Source organism: Ylistrum balloti, unplaced genomic scaffold, assembly GCF_031769215.1.
Source record: "Ylistrum balloti isolate Yb309-2 unplaced genomic scaffold, AGI_CSIRO_Ybal_v1 Utg370584, whole genome shotgun sequence".
NCBI lineage: Eukaryota > Metazoa > Mollusca > Bivalvia > Pectinida > Pectinidae > Ylistrum > Ylistrum balloti.
In genome coordinates, this window is record NW_026782363.1 from 460,574 (window position 1) to 482,018 (window position 21,445).

General features: G+C 36.0%; 1 protein-coding gene across 1 annotated transcript in view; it reads right to left on the minus strand.

Moving 5' to 3' along the window:
* Positions 1-7,422: 7,422 nt before the first annotated feature.
* LOC132556680 (vam6/Vps39-like protein) overlaps positions 7,423-21,445 on the minus strand; it is a 44,425-nt gene continuing 30,402 nt past the window's right edge. The window contains exons 18-26 of the mRNA XM_060221114.1: positions 21,223-21,321; positions 20,783-20,900; positions 17,830-17,958; positions 17,523-17,625; positions 16,852-16,897; positions 16,120-16,269; positions 15,699-15,833; positions 13,468-13,559; positions 7,423-11,361 (exon numbers count right to left, since the gene is read on the minus strand). Coding sequence (XP_060077097.1) covers positions 11,280-11,361; positions 13,468-13,559; positions 15,699-15,833; positions 16,120-16,269; positions 16,852-16,897; positions 17,523-17,625; positions 17,830-17,958; positions 20,783-20,900; positions 21,223-21,321 — 954 coding nt within the window. The 3' untranslated portion in view covers positions 7,423-11,279. The remainder of the gene's footprint in view (positions 11,362-13,467; positions 13,560-15,698; positions 15,834-16,119; positions 16,270-16,851; positions 16,898-17,522; positions 17,626-17,829; positions 17,959-20,782; positions 20,901-21,222; positions 21,322-21,445) is intronic.

Below are 21,445 nucleotides of genomic sequence, written 5' to 3' on the forward strand. Positions count from 1 at the left end.
TGAAGGACAAAGTGGTAACATAGGGTTTCAAAAGATGCAAGTTGATGAAAATTGTGGAGAAGTCTTACTGTTGCCATAGTGATCTTAATGAGAAATATTCTATTTCTTTGTGCGATATGGAGCTGGACGTGTTTGATACCCATTAATTTGCCAATTGGTTCCATTGTTATACCTTGTTTTCATTTGAGAACGTGACACTACTTACTTGGATTGACCAAGGATTTCATGGCAGATGTCATCGATGAAGCAAAAGAGACTTACTCTACCAGATCACCTGGTCTTATTCTCTTTGTACTTTTTCTGTTTCTTTTTAAATCATTCTTTTGTTCAGATTTTGCCCTGGTTGTGTTGAATTTGAGTTTGGATTATGATTATGTTAACATGTTGGTATTTTCTTATTGTTTTTTGAAAGTAATAACTTCAGTCTATGTTTACCTGCAAGATTCTGGCATGTGTCAGTTAGCTGGTAGAGGGATGATTTATAGTGGGCTTATCTCTCATCAATATTTCTAACAACTACCACTTCTCAATAGGAAAACAAAGATAATTTCAAAATGATGTTCAAACATAGGATGGTGGTGTGAAAAGCAGAAAATTGCCAAGGCGAAAGCAAAGTCATTTATTTTCCAAAATTGGAGAAGAGAGAGGAAATCTGGTTGAAATTTCTGTGGAGAAAAAATGATCTCAGATGCAAGTATTCATATATCAAAACTATACCTATCAGACCAGAGTTCTGTACAATGTGTTTTACATCAAGGAATAGACAGAGTATCAAAAGGTTTCACAATAACAATGTATAACACCATCCACCTGGCATTCCTCAGATACCTCTGTATAACTGTACTTCATGACCTTGGAACACACTTTTATACATGACCTTTGGTAGGTTCCGATAGCATTTTTACAATGATTCGAAATCAACACAGAGGACAAGGTCATGTTGTGATTAAATTGCCTTAATGTTATAGTAACTTGGAATTTTTAAAATGTTTGTTTATCAGCCTAGTGTGACAAGTTGAACAAATAACACAAACTCCTGTCAGTTTCATGGTGTCAGGAGTATTGCCACATATGATATTATCAGATATACTTGAAAGAGAAAGTAGAAGAAATGTACAAAGTATTTCATTTCTAATGATATCATTCCCACCTTCTTTATGATATTATCCTGTGATAGATATTCCTCTGAGTATCATGGTGACACAGTTAGAAATATGGACCGTCTCAAAGCAATTGAGATGTTAAGTCCTGTAGGTCTTTTGACAAACCCTGGCTAAATGTGTCATACCCATCGAACACTCCAAAATCATACACATGCGAACACTCCCCTTTGTAAGTACAAACCCTCATGCATGCTAGACACAGACATACCTTGACACAACTGGGCAAATGGGTTAGGTAAATATAGATGAACACATCATTATACGCAAGTGGGCACTATAAATAGAAGTACAGGTAACATGAAAACACCCCCTACAACAGGTTACACACATAAGCATGCATAACAAGTGGAATAGATGGCCTTAAAATAAAAGCAAAAGGCAACGTTGGACTGCCAAAAATCTTCTATCTACTACCTACTTATCACTACGGTTGAAATACAGAATGAAAAGAATGCTTAGATGTAGCTGTAGATATGGTATAATCTCAATGACTTGTTGCTTTAAAATTCTTGATAAAGATTGGACATATCTTTTCAAAGTTCATCTCCAGTAAACAAATATGTATACAAAGATTAAGGATGGTTCGCTGCCTGTGGTTATCATTAGGTCTAGTAAGGGGCATACTGCAAAACGGTCTGGTCTGGTCTGGCCCTGTCTTATGTCATTTGTCGGGTGTGGTCTGACCCTGTCTTACCATATTTATTCTAACAAATGCCCCATCTCTAATAAACACCCCCATCAACTACTTTTCTCAGTGATTTTCCCCAACTAACATCACAAAACTTACTTGATGCCAAATATCCACGCATGTGCATATGAATATAAAACAAGAAAATCTAAAAATTGAAAGAACAGTTAAATCCCAAAAGTGAAAAAATACATGTTTATTTCTACACAATTAATGGCGAGGTTAACGTCTGGGACTGCTGTATAAATTCCTCTCCTAGCTGTCATCATTTTCACTTTCACTATCTGTTAGCTTGATTGAATCAGGCACGTGCGCACCAACCACCAAATTTTCCAGAAAATCATTTGCAGCCTGGACGTCGTTCTTAGAAAAGCCTTCAAATTCATCATTATCAGAGTCTTGCTTGAAAATATCATCCTTGCTACCGTCTAGTGAATTTGTAATATCACATTTTTTGAAGGATTTTCTGATAGTAGTGGGAATAATGCTGTCCCATGCTGTCGTGACCCATGACAACATTACTGCCTTAGATTTGGCCTTATGAAGTTGCTATTGTGCTCATGGCGTACTAGCTTTTTAACGTACTCTGTTAAATGGGCCTGGAATGAGTCCCACACCAGCAGTTGCCTGTCAATGTTATTAACACACCATAGTTTCCACAGCCAAAACTTTATACTTTCTTCATTTACCCATGTCTTTGCTCCTGCTCCACACATGTATACCACAATACCGCTCAGGATGTCACAGTTTGGTTGGGGACGAATTTTCTTGCACATATGCGATGACTTTAAGTTTAAAGGAAATGTCATGAATTTTTCCTGGTTCCCGACACGGTGATGGTGTAATGATGAGTTGGGATCAGAATGGTCATAGATTGATATTATTGTAATGTTAAATAATGACATACAATCGATGAAAGAACACAAGGTCATGACCTAGTTACTGCATCTCTCGACAGAAGTTGACACAGTCTGTCTAATTGTCATTTCATACACAAACTATTAGAAACCTCCTCCTTGGAAAATTGCATGCCCCCGGGCATTTATTAGAACATGTACAATATGTCCTTTGTCTGGTCTAGTGTGGTCCTGTCTTATGTCATATGTCTGTTCAGAACAAGGTCTGACCTTGTCTTGTATCATTTGTCTGGCCTGGTCTGTCCTATCTTGTATCATTTGTCTGGCCTGGTCTGTCCTATCTTGTATCATTTGTCTGGTCTGGTCTGTCCTATCTTGTATCAGTTGTCTGGCCTGGTCTGTCGTATCTTGTATCATTTGTCTGGCCTGGTCTGCCTTTCTTGTATCATTTGTCTGGCCTGGTCTGTCCTATCTTGTATCATTTGTCTGGCCTGGTCTGTCCTATCTTGTATCATTTGTCTGGCCTGGTCTGTCCTATCTTGTATCATTTGTCTGGTCTGGTCTGTCCTATCTTGTATCATTTGTCTGGTCTGGTCTGTCCTATCTTGTATCATTTGTCTGGTCTGGTCTGTCCTATCTTGTATCATTTGTCTGGCCTGGTCTGTCCTATCTTGTATCATTTGTCTGGTCTGGTCTGTCCTATCTTGTATCATTTGTCTGGCCTGGTCTGTCCTATCTTGTATCATTTGTCTGGTCTGGTCTGTCCTATCTTGTATCATTTGTCTGGTCTGGTCTGTCCTATCTTGTATCATTTGTCTGGTCTGGTCTGTCCTATCTTGTATCATTTGTCTGGTCTGGTCTGTCCTATCTTGTATCATTTGTCTGGTCTGGTCTGTCCTATCTTGTATCATTTGTCTGGTCTGGTCTGTCCTATCTTGTATCATTTGTCTGGTCTGGTCTGTCCTATCTTGTATCATTTGTCTGGCCTGGTCTGTCCTATCTTGTATCATTTGTCTGGCCTGGTCTGTCCTATCTTGTATCATTTGTCTGGCCTGGTCTGTCCTATCTTGTATCATTTGTCTGGCCTGGTCTGTCCTATCTTGTATCATTTGTCTGGTCTGGTCTGTCCTATCTTGTATCATTTGTCTGGTCTGGTCTGTCCTATCTTGTATCATTTGTCTGGTCTGGTCTGTCCTATCTTGTATCATTTGTCTGGTCTGGTCTGTCCTATCTTGTATCATTTGTCTGGTCCGGTCTGTCCTATCTTGTATCATTTGTCTGGTCTGGTCCGTCCTATCTTGTATCATTTGTCTGGTCTGGTCTGTCCTATCTTGTATCATTTGTCTGGTTTGGTCTCAATGGCCTGGCTCAGCTTGGTTTCATTGGTTTAGTCCAGAATTTTGATCTGGTGTGCCCATTGAACTAGTCAAACTGGTATGGTGTGAACTTTCAGTCTGGTAACAAGTTTACAGCATTATTTTTACATATCAGTTTTTTTATCTATAATTAGGGGATGGTATGCATGACTTTATGTGTATACTGGAGATTAGATAATTAAATTTTGTTTCAGTGAAAACGACAAAATTCATGATCTGATCTCCAGTAGATGATTAACAACAAGCATACTCTCCCCATTCTTATATAACCTGGGCCAAAAAGTGATGTAAATATTGTAAAATCAATGAAATTCAACAAAAACTAAAATCTGGGAAATTTCGTTCCTCCTATTGTCTTAGCCAATCAAAATGCTCCTTCAAGTCAAGTTGGTTAAATGTTTCTCTGGGTGTATTATCTAAATCGTTGTCTTATTGATTCCTAGTGTCCCCAAATTTGTCAAACATATTTCTATCCATATCTATTCACTGAGACAGATCCATAAAACATCAGACATCGTAAAGAGACTCATCAGAATTGTCAGTGCATTTCTTTCATATGGAGATCGGGATTTAAGCATCTTTCTGTACAGAATTAGCCAGTAAAGGTAGGAGACAATATCTAGTGACCTCGGATTTTATTTAGTTGTGATATTACAATAGAAATTAATCTCTGCATTAACAAAGTCACCTTCTCTTTCATCGACGTTACCACCAAACTCACTTTAAGCAAAAAAAAAGTGAATCAGATTGCATAACAAAGATTATCATCATCATACAAATTACTCTAAACTTCATGCTTTGATGACACTCTTAAATATATCATAAATTCCTCCAATTAAATTTCTCCAACTGGTTTCTAAATTATGGAATATGTATAGCTGTGTAAAATATATGTATAAATATACAATAAATACATGTAGCTAATTTACTGGAGAAAAAGAGAGCTTTGCTGATGGTGTTTTACCAATCATTAATGTGGCATTCTTTATCTGTGACATCTAATGCTGTGTTAAATTGATACCACACCAGAAGAATGGTAACTAACTTCTGTTCATTGACCAGTTAGTCTGTGACACTCTCATTTGTCGAAAGTGTATACATACATATGTTTGTTATTTCAAATATAAAACTAGTCACAAAAACTAAACATTTTACACATTAGTTGTACTATATGAAATCTGACTTTTCATTCCATCCATGGTCTTTACTGTGGCATACTTTACATCCCATGCATGGTCTTTACTGTGGCATACTTTACATCCCATGCATGGTCTTTACTGTGGCCAACTTTACATCCCATGCATGGTCTTTACTGTGGTCATCTTTATATCCCATGCATGGTCTTTACTGTGGCCAACTTTACATCCCATGCATGGTCTTTACTGTGGCCAACTTTACATCCCATGCATGGTCTTTACTGTGGCCAACTTTACATCCCATGCATGGTCTTTACTGTGGCCAACTTTACATCCCATGTATGGTCTTTACTATGGTCATCTTTATATCCCATGCATGGTCTTTACTGTGGCCAACTTTACATCCCATGCATGGTCTTTACTGTGGTCATCTTTATATCCCATCCATGGTCTTTACTGTGGCCATCTTTACATCCCATGTATGGTCTTTACTATGGTCATCTTTATATCCCATGCATGGTCTTTACTGTGGCCAACTTTACATCCCATGTATGGTCTTTACTGTGGTCATCTTTATATCCCATGCATGGTCTTTACTGTGGCCAATTTTACATCCCATGTATGGTCTTTACTGTGGTCATCTTTATATCCCATGCATGGTCTTTACTGTGGCCAACTTTACATCCCATGTATGGTCTTTACTGTGGTCATCTTTACATCCCATGTATGGTCTTTACTGTGGCCAACTTTACATCCCATGTATGGTCTTTACTGTGGCCAACTTTACATCCCATGTATGGTCTTTACTGTGGCCAACTTTACATCCCATGTATGGTCTTTACTGTGGCCAACTTTACATCCCATGCATGGTCTTTACTGTGATCATCTTTGCATCCCATGTATGGTCTTTACTGTGGTCATCTTTATATCCCATGTATGGTCTTTACTGTGGTCATCTTTATATCCCATGCATGGTCTTTACTATGGCCAACTTTACATCCCATCCATGGTCTTTACTGTGGCCAACTTTACATCCAATCTATGGTCTTCAGAACAATACCAGTAACATTAAATCTATCTTAAGACATTGGGTAATCGTAAAATCTACTGGTGTGAAAAATGGGTAACAGTAGGGCAGTCAGAACCTGTTTGTAATGGTCTGATTCATTGATCATTAATAATGACATATACAGTCCACAAGTATTGCACTGATACTTTTAATAATGACAGTTTATATTTACATCAGAGACAATACATTTACAATCATATATGCACATCAAGTTTTCTGAAGCCACATATTAACAGCCATATTCACTTCAAGTTGTTAGGGGCAACATATTTACAGCCAAGTACATATAAGGTTGTCAGAAGCAACTCATTTACAGCCATCTTCACTTCTGGTTGCCAGGGGCAACATATTTAAAGGCATATCACATCAGGTTTTCAGAGGTAACACATTTACAGCCATATTCACTTCAAGTTGTTAGGGGCAACCCATTCACTGGCATATCCACATCAGTTTTTCAGAGGCCACACATTTACAGCCATATACACATCAGGTTGTTAGAGGCCACACATTTACAGCCATATACACATCAGGTTGTCAGAGGCCACACAGTTACAGCCATATACACATTAGTTTTTCAGAGGTAACACATTTACAGCCATATACACATCAGGTTGTTAGAGGCCACACATTTACAGCCATATACACATCAGGTTGTCAGAGGCCACACATTTACAGCCATATACACATCAGTTTTTCAGAGGTAACACATTTACAGACATATACACATCAGGTTTTCAGAGGTAACACATTTACAGCCATATACACATCAGGTTGTCAGAGGCCACACATTTACAGCCATATACACATCAGGTTGTCAGAGGCCACACATTTACAGCCATATACACATCAGGTTGTCAGAGGCCACACATTTACAGCCATATACACATAATTTTTCAGAGGTAACACATTTACAGCCATATACACATCAGGTTTTCAGAGGTAACACATTTACAGCCATATACACATCATTTTTCAGAGGTAACACATTTACAGCCATATACACATCAGGTTTTCAGAGGTAACACATTTACAGCCATATACACATAATTTTTCAGAGGTAACACATTTACAGCCATATACACATCAGGTTTTCAGAGGTAACACATTTACAGCCATATACACATCAGGTAACACATTTACAGCCATATACACATAATTTTTCAGAGGCCACACATTTACAGCCATATACACATCAGGTTTTCAGAGGTAACACATTTACAGCCATATACACATCAGGTTGTCAGAGGCCACACATTTACAGCCATATAAACATCAGGTTTTCAGAGGCCACACATTTACAGCCATATACACATCAGGTTGTCAGAGGCCACACATTTACAGCCATATACACATCATTTTTCAGAGGTAACACATTTACAGCCATATACACATCAGGTTTTCAGAGGCCACACATTTACAGCCATATACACATCAGGTTTTCAGAGGCCACACATTTACAGCCATATACACATCAGGTTGTTAGAGGCCACACATTTACAGCCATATACACATCAGTTTTTCAGAGGCCACACATTTACAGCCATATACACATCAGGTTGTCAGAGGCCACACATTTACAGCCATATACACATCATTTTTCAGAGGTAACACATTTACAGCCATATACACATCAGGTTGTCAGAGGCCACACATTTACAGCCATATACACATCAGGTTGTCAGAGGCCACACATTTACAGCCATATACACATCAGGTTTTCAGAGGTAACACATTTACAGCCATATACACATCAGGTTGTCAGAGGCCACACATTTACAGCCATATACACATCAGGTTGTTAGAGGCCACACATTTACAGCCATACACACAGATCATTATATATATCTATCAGTGCATACACAGCTTCACTTATACACATACATTACTAGTAATTTGCATATCAAATATTACATGTACAATAACACAACCATAGAAATAGAAATGTCTATATTTTAAATCTTATCCATCCTTCTGTCTTACTTTAGTTGCTCTATCTCTACATTTACCAAACTTTAAACAAGAGACTCATTAAGCCTGCATCACTTCCTGGTATTGATTCCCTGTGACCTTGATCCTAGGAACCTAGGAACCAAATTTCATGATTGAAGGACTTGATTTGTCGCAAGAAGTCATTTCAATATTTCAACAAACCTGACACCTGTAGATATGGGTCATTGGATGATTTGACGTTATAGTGTTAATCAGAACTAAATCTGTCACATGGTGCATGAGCTTAAAAACGATGAACTTTGACCTTCAACCTTGACCAATGACCATCAAAATCTAATCAGGTATAGAACTTGATGGTGTGATGTTATGTTGTGATTATGAACTAAATCTATTATGGGATTTGTGAGATATCTTTCACACAACTTTGAATACACAGATGTAACAGAAAGGATAAACTTATATTGAGTTGGACAAGATCTAAAGTAAGACAATTTCTGTGATGTTTTACACACGTTTTAATTCGCACTTCCCTATATTGTCCCATACATATTGGTAAAAGGACACCTGAACCTAGAATTATCTGTCTGTAGCCCAATTCTGTTTTTCTAGTGTTTTCAGGCATGTGATGAAAGAAATCCCATCAATAAGAAAATTTTAGAGGATCAATGGGATTTTTTGTTTAATGTAATGGCACAACAAATCTAGCAACACTCAATTACTGAAAAAAATGTTAAAATGGAATATTGATGTTAATCTGTCTTTGCTTTGATATTTTAGAAGATATTTTTCTTGGGAACTCACTATTCAAGGTTAAATGATAGATCCTGAATCAATCTAGAGTAAGACACTTAGAAACTAATTTAGTGAACTTGAAAATGTAAGTATTCCATAAGGACAGTTGAAAACTTATGACTGATTTTTTTTTAGAGTTTTAAGATCTAAATCATACCAGAAAGATTTTGGTGTCCACTGGGAGGTGAAAGTTGCCCAACTCATGGTCAGTTTACACTATAGAACACATTTCAGAGAACAATTTTTGGGCATTCTTGAGGTTAAAACATTTGAAACTTGAATTTTATCTACATGTTTTACATAAAGATTAGACAAGGTACACTAGTAAATATGTAGTTTTCTTTGACTGAAGTAAAACAAAAATGTTGGTGTGGTATCAGGACAATAAGGTAACACAAAGCAGACAAGACATTTTCATTAAAAACTGAAGTTTATAAACAAAATAATTATCACAGCAAAGGTAACATTTAATGTTTAGCATACAAAAATAGACACAAAATTATCTCAATTTATTCTGACTTTAGGCCAACAAAAATAATTCACAGTTTATCAAGAAAGAAAGATAATGTATAATGTAGCTGAAAACAAGAGACCCAAGGTGCCTGAATGTTCACCTGAGTTACAATGCTGTTCTTGTAACATGTCACATAATCCTGTTAATAAAGTAAAACAACCTGAACTACACTGTACATGTAATACAAATGTAAAATGTATGTAACATTAACTGCCGTCCCATGATAAGACTTCTAACCATGTTTAAATTAAAAGAAATTACACTCAATTGCTATACCTCTTTCATCCATGATGAGTATTTAATACTAAGGGATACCTTGGGATAAAAAACAAGTGAACAGTGACTCACTCTTTTTTAACCATAAAACATATCCTTGAAAATTTCTCTATTCAAACATGAAGTCTTAAGCAAAGATAAATATTAGATGATCAAATAAAAAATTGAAGCAATTTTTCAAAATTTTCATTTTCTTGTTGCTAGGCAGTTTTCAGCTTGTTAAATTGAATGAGGTTTAGCATTTCCACATTATTTTTATCATATTATCCAAGTATCAAACTATAAGCTTTTAATGAAGATTAAAGTGTTTTTTAAAAAAGGTTGCTGGAAACGTTACTAAGAACAAGAAGCCCAAGGAGCCTGCGTCACTCATCTGACTAATTCAGCTGTTTAATAATTTCATCTGACTAATTCAGCTGTTTAATAATTTCATCTGACTAATTCAGCTGTTTATCATTTAATAATTTCCCTATTAGGTCCCTGCCTTTTGATCAAACAGAATCAGATTCAATATTCATAAAAATTGCTTCAGACCAAATTTGGACAATATCCTTATATGGAAGAAGGATTTATAAGAATTTACATTTCCCCAATTGAGTCACTTCACCCAAGAATGCTTTACACTAAATTCTGGAAAAATCCAATCATTCCTACGGGAGGAGTAAAATTTTCAAGAATTCCAAGCAGGCAAAGACCCATTGTAAATACATAAAACATAAAATTGATTTTTCCTCTGACCAAGTTTGACAAAATCTAATAATTCCAAAAGAAAGTGTAACATTTTTAATAACTTACTCTATTTCCCCTATTGGGCCCCAACCTTCCTGCTCTTAGAGACAGAGACCTATTGTTAAACAAGATTGAATCCCCTTCACCCAAGAGTGCTTTAGATAAAATTTTGGCAATATCCATTCATTCCTACAGTAGGAGTAGATTTAAGCCCTTCAGGCTAATGGGTCCAAGAACCAAAAGTTAAACAACTTTAATTCCTCTTTCCCAAAGATGCTTCTAACCAAATTTGGTCAAATCTGTTCTGTTATTTATGACTAGTATGGCTCTGAATGCTGGAACATGGCATAAGGTCCCCGGTCCTTCGGATCAATTGAATTAAACAAAAATAAAGAATAATATCTGATAAAAGGCCCTTAGGGTCTGTATAGCTTACTTGATTTAATTTGTATGAATTGAACTAAATGAAAAGCAATAAAAGATTGTTATCTTTATTTCCTCTATTAGGCTCTGCCTCTCTGCTCCACAGGGATCATTCAATCTCATTCAATATTTGTACCAAGAATCAACACTCTGCGATGTACAAAACAATGATTCCTTTTTAAACTTCTGAGGAATGTCAGATTAGTGTATGGTGATGGGAACATCAGACGGCTGTTCTTCAAACTCTCATTAGGAATGTCTGCATACCATCTATCACAATTTGAATATCTATGAGATCTTCCTTTGTCACTTCTCCAGTGGATTCACTTTTGGGTCTTTACAGCAGAAATAGTGGACGACCATCCCACTGGGGTATCGAGCAAATGCACTGAAATGACACACATCAATCAGTTGTAAGAAACAAGGTGTCTTTTGTTGGCTGTGATATCATTGTTAAGTAATTTTGAATTACCATTGACCTTTAACCTTCATTAATGGAAAGTTTGCATTATATCCTAGAAAGAGAATCCCAGAGGGATCTTGGCATCCACCATTGTTTGATCTTTATTTTTCTTTAAAAATTTGATCTTTTCACCTCTTTCCTCATCATCTCACCATTTTTCTCTAACGGCACAAAATTTGAATATTCCTTTGCAGAATCAGCAATAAAAATCTTCAACTGCTAAATCCAAGATAGTTGCCTGTCAGTCATTTTGTTTTTCTAATCACTCCCAAAATCAAACAGGCACAACAAGGGAACAAAGGGAGTCTACTCATGAAATTTGAGAGAGATCCATTCAGTACTTTTTGAGAAATAGAAACTACAAATTTTACTAGACGAAACACAAGATAACCAGCAGTTTTGTCTCTCTGATCAGTCTCACAATCATATGGGCACAACTAGGGACCAAGGAGAACCTCTATAAAGAATTTGAGAAAGTTCCATCCGATACTTCTCAAGAAATAGAGATAACAATCTGTTAAAATCCAAGATGGCTTCCTGTCAGCGATTTTGTCCTTATGAACTGTCGTAAATTCAAACGGGTACAACTAAGGACTGAGTGAAACCTACACATGATTTTTAAGACAGATCCATTCTGTAATTTTCAAGAAATAGCAATAACAAACTTAACTATGCAATTTCCATGATGGCCTCCTGTTTGCCATTTTGATTTTTTTAAGATCAGTCCCAAGATTTACTGGACATGACTAAGGACCAAAGGGGACCTACAAATAAAAATTTGAGAGAGATCCATGCAGAACTTCTAAAGAAATAGTGACAACAAATTTTCTTTTTCAAAACTGATGATGACCACATGTCAGGCATTTTGTTTTCCTAATCAGTCTGGAAATCAAATGGGCACAACTGGTGACCTAGGAAAAGCTCCATATGAAATTTGAGAGATCTATTTAGTACTTCTCAAGAAATAGCGATAACAATTTTCATTGTAACAAGAGGCCTATAGGGTCATTATAGCTGATCTGGCAAAACTGATTCTTTTTCATCCAAGAATGCTTTGGACAAAATTTGGTCAAAATCAAATCAGAAGGAGTAGGATTTTCAAAGTTTATACATTGATTTTGCTTTACCTAACAATGCTGCAGAGTCGATTCATGAAACATAAAATCCTTCCTACAGGAGGGATAGGATTTTATAGAATTTCCTCTATTTCCCCTATTGGTCCTGACCCTCTATTCTACCGGGACCGAGACTCACTGTGTTTACAAAATTGATTCCCCTTCCTCCAAGGATGAACAAATCTGGTTAAAATCCTGTCAGCCATTTATGACTAGTATTGATTTTTAGGAAAAAAGTTGGAAAATGGATGGACAACCATTCTTAGATCTTTACTTCTTGATTAAAAATGGCTCTTTTCCATTTTCTCCACTGTTTTTATTTTTAATGATACAAAATATGAAAATTCCATTTCAGAAATAGCGCAAAAAAAAAAAATTAACTGCTAAATTCAAGATAGTTGCCTGTCAGCCATTTTGAGTTTTTGTTTAGACCCGAAATCAAACGGGCTCAACTAGGGACCAAAGGGAACTTATATATGAAATTTGAGAAAGATCCATCTGGTACTATCAAAGAAATAGCGATAACAAAAATTGTTTATGGACAGACCGACACGCAGAAAACAGACCACAGACTTAAATAACTCACCATATGATGATAGTACTGGTTCATGAATCCGTTAACTAAAACTTGCCCCGAGAATGACACTGAATGTGACCTTGACTGACACAATAACCTTGACTATACACATACAGCCTTCCTGGTGTAAATCAGGAAAATTCCCGACAAAATGTAATCCCCAACAATTATCTTGTACATCAAATCAAGTTAAAAATATGGCAAATATATGTGTGTCCCACATTAAACTGCCTAGAAGTGCCTCATAAATAGAAACAGAGGTTACACTTCAAAAGAGCCCCTAGTGGCCATCTTAAATATCAGCTCAAGTAAGACACAACAGGATAATTAATAAGTTACCTGTTTCCGATTCTCTTCTTGCAAACTTTACACATCTTCTCATCGTTGATAACAACTTTGTGTTTATGATAAAACATTATTTGTTCATGAACCTGAAAAAAACCAACAGGATATAAGTTTTTTTTACGTAACTGAAATGGGAATCAATATCACAGCACTTTATCTAGCCAGAACAAGTACTACCTTCCAAAATATTCTAGAGTGTCCAGTATCTGAATACTGTTTTCAATGGCTTTAGAAACAAGAAAACAATTATCTAGTTGTTGACAGAACTCTGTTCACGGTTTTGAGAATAAACAGAATTCCCAGTCTACATTTACAGTCTAAGCCACGTTATAATGCCCCCTTTTGTCTATGGCATTTTAATGAGGTAGGCCATATTATTATTTCACAATTACGGCTATGAAACAGAAAACTAAACTCAAATTTAATCATTCATTTACAGTAAAAATCAATTAGACAAAAACTTGTCCCTGATTTCATAGACTCCTTATTACAATGTATTTCTTTCAAGCAAATAATCAACACAAAAGTTGATTAACAGTATATATCAATTTTATGGAAACTGATCCACTTTTATATTTCACTGTATATTATAATAAGACACAAGAAATCTTAGATCAAGGCTAATGCATCTTCTCTTCCTGAAAACAAAACAAAACAGGGTACTGCAGGACAGAACATTACACATCCATCCCGTACTGAAAATATATTCATGACTTATTGTATCCAAAAGAATAGCTATATGGAAATGGTGATAATGAGTTAAAGTGTCAAGAGACAGAACAGTGTTATAGGATTTGATGCTGTATAAAAAGCACGCCAAGTTTCTGCCTAGTTTCAGAGAAATTTCTGAATCAAGAGGCCCAATAGGCCTGGATATCTCACCTGGCTAATTAAACTATTCAGCCATTTAATTAAGAATTTCAAATATGACAAATAAGTTCTGATCAAATTTCTCTATTGGGTTCTGGTCTTGTGGTCAGATTGAAGTCAGATTCACTATTCTTAAAAATTGCTTCTGATCAAACTTGTGCAATATCTCTGTATGGGAGAAGGGTTTTTAAGAACTTACATTTCCTGAATTGGGCCCCACTCCTCCCACCCCAAGGAGCCAGGATGGACCATTTATACAGGACTGATTCCCCTTCACCCAAGAATGCTTCAGACCAAATTTGGGCAACAGTCATTCATTCCTACGGGAAGAGCTGGATATTACAGAATTTACATTATTGTCCTTATTGAGCCCCACCCCTCCCGCCCCAAGGAGCAGAGCCTATTGTCTATACAAGATTAATTCTCCTTCACCCAATAATCATTCATTCTCGCAGGGGTAGGATTTTAAAGAACTTGTATCATAACATTTCTTTGATGTCCCTAACTATATAAATTATTTTAAGATATTTTATAATACCAGGTACATGTTTTTAGTATAATATTTATTAGTCATGATGCGACTATATGCATGCATAACATCGTTTCGAAAGATGGCATCATTATCTATGGCACACGACTGCCACCAGAGGTCTTAGGTAACTCAATGGGCAATTTGAACCACGCAGAAAGCTAGGATTTGTAGTAACATCTATTTCTAGGCTGTGACAATAGGCTGAAACTGCATGGTTACATACATCCTAAAGTCTTGTTGTTTTACAATGGTTATATATGTCATTAAGTCCCTTTGTTATAGTACCGTAACATACATCCTGAAGTCCCCTGTTATAGTACAGTATCATACACCCTTAAATCCCCTTGTTACAGTATGGTAACATACATCCTTAAGTCCTCTTTATTATTGTACTATAACATACATCCTTAAGTCCCCTTGTTACAGTATGAAAACATACATCCTTAGTCCTCTTTGTTATAGTACAGTATCATACACTCTTAAGTCCCCTTGTTACAGAATGGTAACATACATCCTTAAGTCCTCTTTGTTATAGTACAGTATCATACACCCTTAAGTCCCCTTGTTATAGTATGGTAACATACATCCTTAAGTCTCCTCATTACATTATGCAGCATCATCCTCAAGCTATAATGTAGGTAATTCAAGTCAGAGGAAGAAAGTTTATGTAGAGCAAATCTTTTCTCTTTTAGGGAGGGAGCTTACTTGAGAGCAAATTTGAAACATGGAAACATACCTGGTACTTACCTGTAAATTTGATACATGGAAACATACCTGGTACTTACCTGTAAATTTGATACATGGAAACATACCTGGTACTTACCTGTAAATTTTCAGCATAAAACATACTTTTGAGGACCTGATTCTTCCTGCGTACTGTTGCCTGGTGTTCCATCACACTTTCAAGATAATTTAAAATTTCTTCAATCTTAGTTGCAGCAGGCAACATCTCCAGGGCCTGAAAAGGAAGTGATGAGACAAAAGAACATAAAACCATACTCCTTAAAAACAAATCCAAATATGGAATTAATGTCATTAAGTCTATGAATGTGTCTAATTTAGAGTAGTAGTCCTTCACAGAGTTAACATCTGAGGCTCCTTTTAAGTAAATTGTTGTCCTTTAGTAACAGTGTAGATACGGTAGTTCCCTGGTAAACTCTCAACAATCACCTTTACTTTGTTTTATATTGTCATGGATGTGAAATTTATCAACATGATGTACTGGTATTTGTCTTGCTACTTACCTTAGTTGAGTCAATTTTGGAGGCATGCTCTTTCATAAGTCGTAGAGCAGCCTCCATACTAGGTTTCGGTGTAAAGCCCTGACCTGCAGAGATCCCAAGGGCTGAAGAGGATGGTGGCTGTAAGTACATCTTTAATAGATCCAGGTACACCTGTGAGTAGAGGTAAAACATCACAGATTGTACAATGGAAAACACTTCCATTTGTCAGAGGAAATATGATAATAAGTGAAATATGATATGAACAGCTGTGGTGTTTTTTTGAATTTCTAAAGTGACTTGTTTCTTACAAAAATTGTTTGGAGACCAAAATTTGTAATCTTATTTGTTTTCCCCCACAGCTATTTTCATATTCTATGAACCAGATGAATTATTATCCATTTAAATATCTAACCTGCTGTCAAAAATTGTCATGAATGAACATATGTCATGTTAACAGTTTATACGTCGTCAAATTCAGCATGGTTACCAGCTTGTTCAGTGTGGTTACACACTTGTTTTCCATGGTTACCAGCTTCTTCAGTGTGGTTACACACTTGTTTTCCATGGTTACCAGCTTGTTCGGTGTGGTTACACACTTGTTTTCCATGGTTACCACCTTGTTTGGTGTGGTTACACACTTGATTTCCATGGTTACCCTATGTTAGCTTTTAACTATATCTAACATCATACCTAGAATTAAGATTCTGTTGGGTCTTCATTAAGAAACTGTAATGGAAGAAAGGATTTACTCACATCTTTATTTTCTTCTCTATTTCTTTCAAAGTATTCCTGGCAATACCTAAAGGAAAGATCACTCATATTTAGTCAGATTATATTCCAGTTCAATAACAGAATCAACAATCAGAGCAATGTATCATATAGTTAGGAAGAACAAAAATCATTCAATGGACAACAAAGAAATCAGACTTTTCTACAAGAGATCATAGAGGGATCTTGGCATCCATCATCTTTTTGAAAGTTGGATCTTTTCCCTTCTTTTCTCCTTTGTTTTTACTCTTTAAGACAAGAAATTTGAACATTCCTTTGCAGAAATATCAATAATAGTCTTTAACCGCCAAATTCAAGATGGTCACCGGTAGGCCATTTTGTTTTTCTGATCAGTCCCAAAATCAAATGAGCATAACTAGGGACCAAGGGAAACCTTTATATGAAATTTGAAAGAGATCCATCCAGTACTTCTTAAAAAATAACAAAAACAAAAATTGTTTATGGACAGATGGGCCATGAACAATTTAAAATAGGGGGAAAAAAATAAATAAAAGAAAAAATAAAGCAAACAAAACATTTTGATACTAATTACAATTTTCCTCAATAGAAATCTAGACAATATAAACTGGTCATGTCTAAAGAGTTGGAATCACTACTATTAAGACACAAAACAGAAGGAATCAAGGCAACAATACCTTTCAGCAGCAGATGTATCCCGAAGTATATGAACGTAGATACCGAGGGCCAGCTCGTGCCTTCCCAGCCTCCCTAGCAGGATCGCTCGCTCCTCATAGAAACCTATATTATCCAGTAACAGAACTTATTATTTCATAATTTAACATTAAAGTTACATTTCACAGACTGTTTTGTTATTTTTCATGGTTTCACTTATTTGTGTCAGACCTAATCCCCGATTTAAAATAAGTGTCTGCAGACATATCAAAACTGTATTTTACTGTTCACTTATGGTTCCTGTGAATGTTATTATTGTTGTGTACGTACTGTCCAGTGGGAACCGTGTCAGCAGCCTCTCAGGAACATAGTCATGAGACACTTGTAAGAAATGGATCAACTTTCTGCGGTACTCTCCGAGTTCCCCCTGTTCCTGCCCAGCCTTACTTGGCAGGTGTCCTGTTGACATAAGAACAAATCATATAGACTATTTTATTCAACATTCATAAAATATCTTTGTCTAAGGACTGTACATTTGGCAGGGTCACTATCATATAAAATATCTCTGTCCACAGACAGTACATTTGGCAGGGTCACTATCATATAAAATATCTCTGTCTACTGACAGTACACATGATCAGATCACTATCACATAAAATATCTCTGTCTACAGACAGTACATATGGCAGGATCACTATCATATAAAATATCTCTGTCTACTGACAGTACATATGGCAGGATCACTATCATATAAAATATCTCTGTCCACAGACAGTACATATGATCAGATCACTATCATATAAAATATCTCTGTCTACAGACAGTACATATGGCAGGATCACTATCATATAAAATATCTCTGATCACTATCATATAAAATATCTCTGTCTACAGACAGTACATATGGCAGGGTCACTATCATATAAAATATCTCTGTCCACAGACAGTACATATGGCAGGGTCACTATCATATAAAATATCTCTGTCCACAGACAGTACACATGATCAGATCACTATCATATAAAATATCTCTGTCCACAGACAGTACATATGATCAGATCACTATCATATAAAATATCTCTGTCCACAGACAGTACATATGGCAGGGTCACTATCATATAAAATATCTCTGTCCACAGACAGTACATATGATCAGATCACTATCATATAAAATATCTCTCAGGTCACTATCATATAAAATATCTCTGTCCACAGACAGTACATATGATCAGATCACTATCATATAAAATATCTCTGTCCACAGACAGTACATATGATCAGATCACTATCATATAAAATATCTCTGTCTACAGACAGTACATATGGCAGGATCACTATCATATAAAATATCTCTGTCCACAGACAGTACATATGGCAGGATCACTATTATATAAAATATCTCTGTCCACAGACAGTACATATGGCAGGATCACTATTATATAAAATATCTCTGTCTACAGACAGTACATATGGCAGGATCACTATTATATAAAATATCTCTGTCCACAGACAGTTCATATGGCAGGATCACTATTATATAAAATATCTCTGTCCACAGACAGTACATATGGCAGGATCACTATTATATAAAATATCTCTGTCTACAGACAGTACATATGGCAGGGTCACTATCATATAAAATATCTCCGTCCACAGACAGTACATATGGCAGGATCACTATCATATAAAATATCTCTGTCTACAGACAGTACATATGATCAGATCACTATCATATAAAATATCTCTGTCCACAGACAGTACATATGGCAGGGTCACTATCATATAAAATATCTCTGTCTGTCTACAGACAGTACATATGGCAGGATCACTATTATATAAAATATCTCTGTCTACAGACAGTACATATGGCAGGATCACTATTATATAAAATATCTCTGTCCACAGACAGTACATATGGCAGGGTCACTATCATATAAAATATCTCTGTCCACAGACAGTACATATGGCAGGATCACTATTATATAAAATATCTCTGTCTACAGACAGTACATATGGCAGGATCACTATTATATAAAATATCTCTGTCCACAGACAGTACATATGATCAGATCACTATCATATAAAATATCTCTGTCCACAGACAGTACATATGGCAGGGTCACTATCATATAAAATATCTCTGTCTACAGACAGTACATATGATCAGATCACTATCATATAAAATATCTCTGTCCACAGACAGTACATATGGCAGGATCACTATCATATAAAATATCTCTGTCTACAGACAGTACATATGGCAGGGTCACTATCATATAAAATATCTCTGTCCACAGACAGTACATATGGCAGGATCACTATCATATAAAATATCTCTGTCCACAGACAGTACATATGGCAGGGATCACTATCATATAAAATACTATACATATAAACTATCATATAAAATATCTCTGTCCACAGACAGTACATATGGCAGGGTCACTATCATATAAAATATCTCTGTCCACAGACAGTACATATGGCAGGATCACTATTATATAAAATATCTCTGTCTACAGACAGTACATATGATCAGATCACTATCATATAAAATATCTCTGTCCACAGACAGTACATATGATCAGATCACTATCATATAAAATATCTCTGTCTACTGACAGTACATATGGCAGGGTCACTATTATATAAAATATCTCTGTCTACTGACAGTACATATGGCAGGGTCACTATCATATAAAATATCTCTGTCTACAGACAGTACATATGATCAGATCACTATCATATAAAATATCTCTGTCCACAGACAGTACATATGATCAGATCACTATCATATAAAATATCTCTGTCCACAGACAGTACATATGATCAGATCACTATCATATAAAATATCTCTGTCCACAGACAGTACATATGATCAGATCACTATCATATAAAATATCTCTGTCCACAGACAGTACATATGATCAGATCACTATCATATAAAATATCTCTGTCTACAGACAGTACATATGGCAGGGTCACTATCATATAAAATATCTCTGTCCACAGACAGTACATATGGCAGGGTCACTATCATATAAAATATCTCTGTCTACAGACAGTACATATGGCAGGGTCACTATCATATAAAATATCTCTGTCCACAGACAGTACATATGGCAGGGTCACTATCATATAAAATATCTCTGTCCACAGACTATATGAATGATCAGATCACTGCGAGCTACAGATGAAGTTAAAGCTGGCAGATTTTTTTTCTCTTGATCATTGATGGTCCACATGATGTTTTGAAACGATATCTTGAGTTTTGGATGCCTACCTTCAGGGAGAGACTGGATGTAATCAGTCATCAGTGTCTGAACTTTATCGCGTAGTAGTTGGGCCAGAGAATTGTGGAAGTCTGGACTGTGATCATCACACTCAACAATAACATGTTCCTGTAGTAACAGTCAGTAATGCTTAGTTAACATAAATATAGCATAATAATTAATGTTTGTCATCAGCCTGGCTTTCAATCTTTTACATATGTTTCATGAACATCATATTATATTTGGTAAGGAAATCTTTAAAAAAAAACCATGGATGCCGTTTCACAAATATGAATTGCATCTGAATTTTATCATTTCGGCTGTTGTTTGTTTTTTCCAATATTATTTTTTTGAGTTTTTGTTACATATCTCTCAGATTTGTAAAGACAAGTTAAAGACTAAACGAGCCTCTGAGTATAATGAAGTACATGTCCTATGACCTGTAACTCACTAGATATGGAATGGCTAGGTCTTTGGCAGTTTTCTCCAGGTATTTGAACACTTTATCCCTCGGAAGGCTGTCCACTTCTGGCAAATCTTCAGTAAATATCTGGAATCAACAGATAGCAGTGATCAGCATTCTTTTAGTGGTAACTATACAATTTACATTGGTCTTACCAAACCAGACAGTGATCAATTATTTTAGGACAAGTTTATGAAAATGATAATTAGTT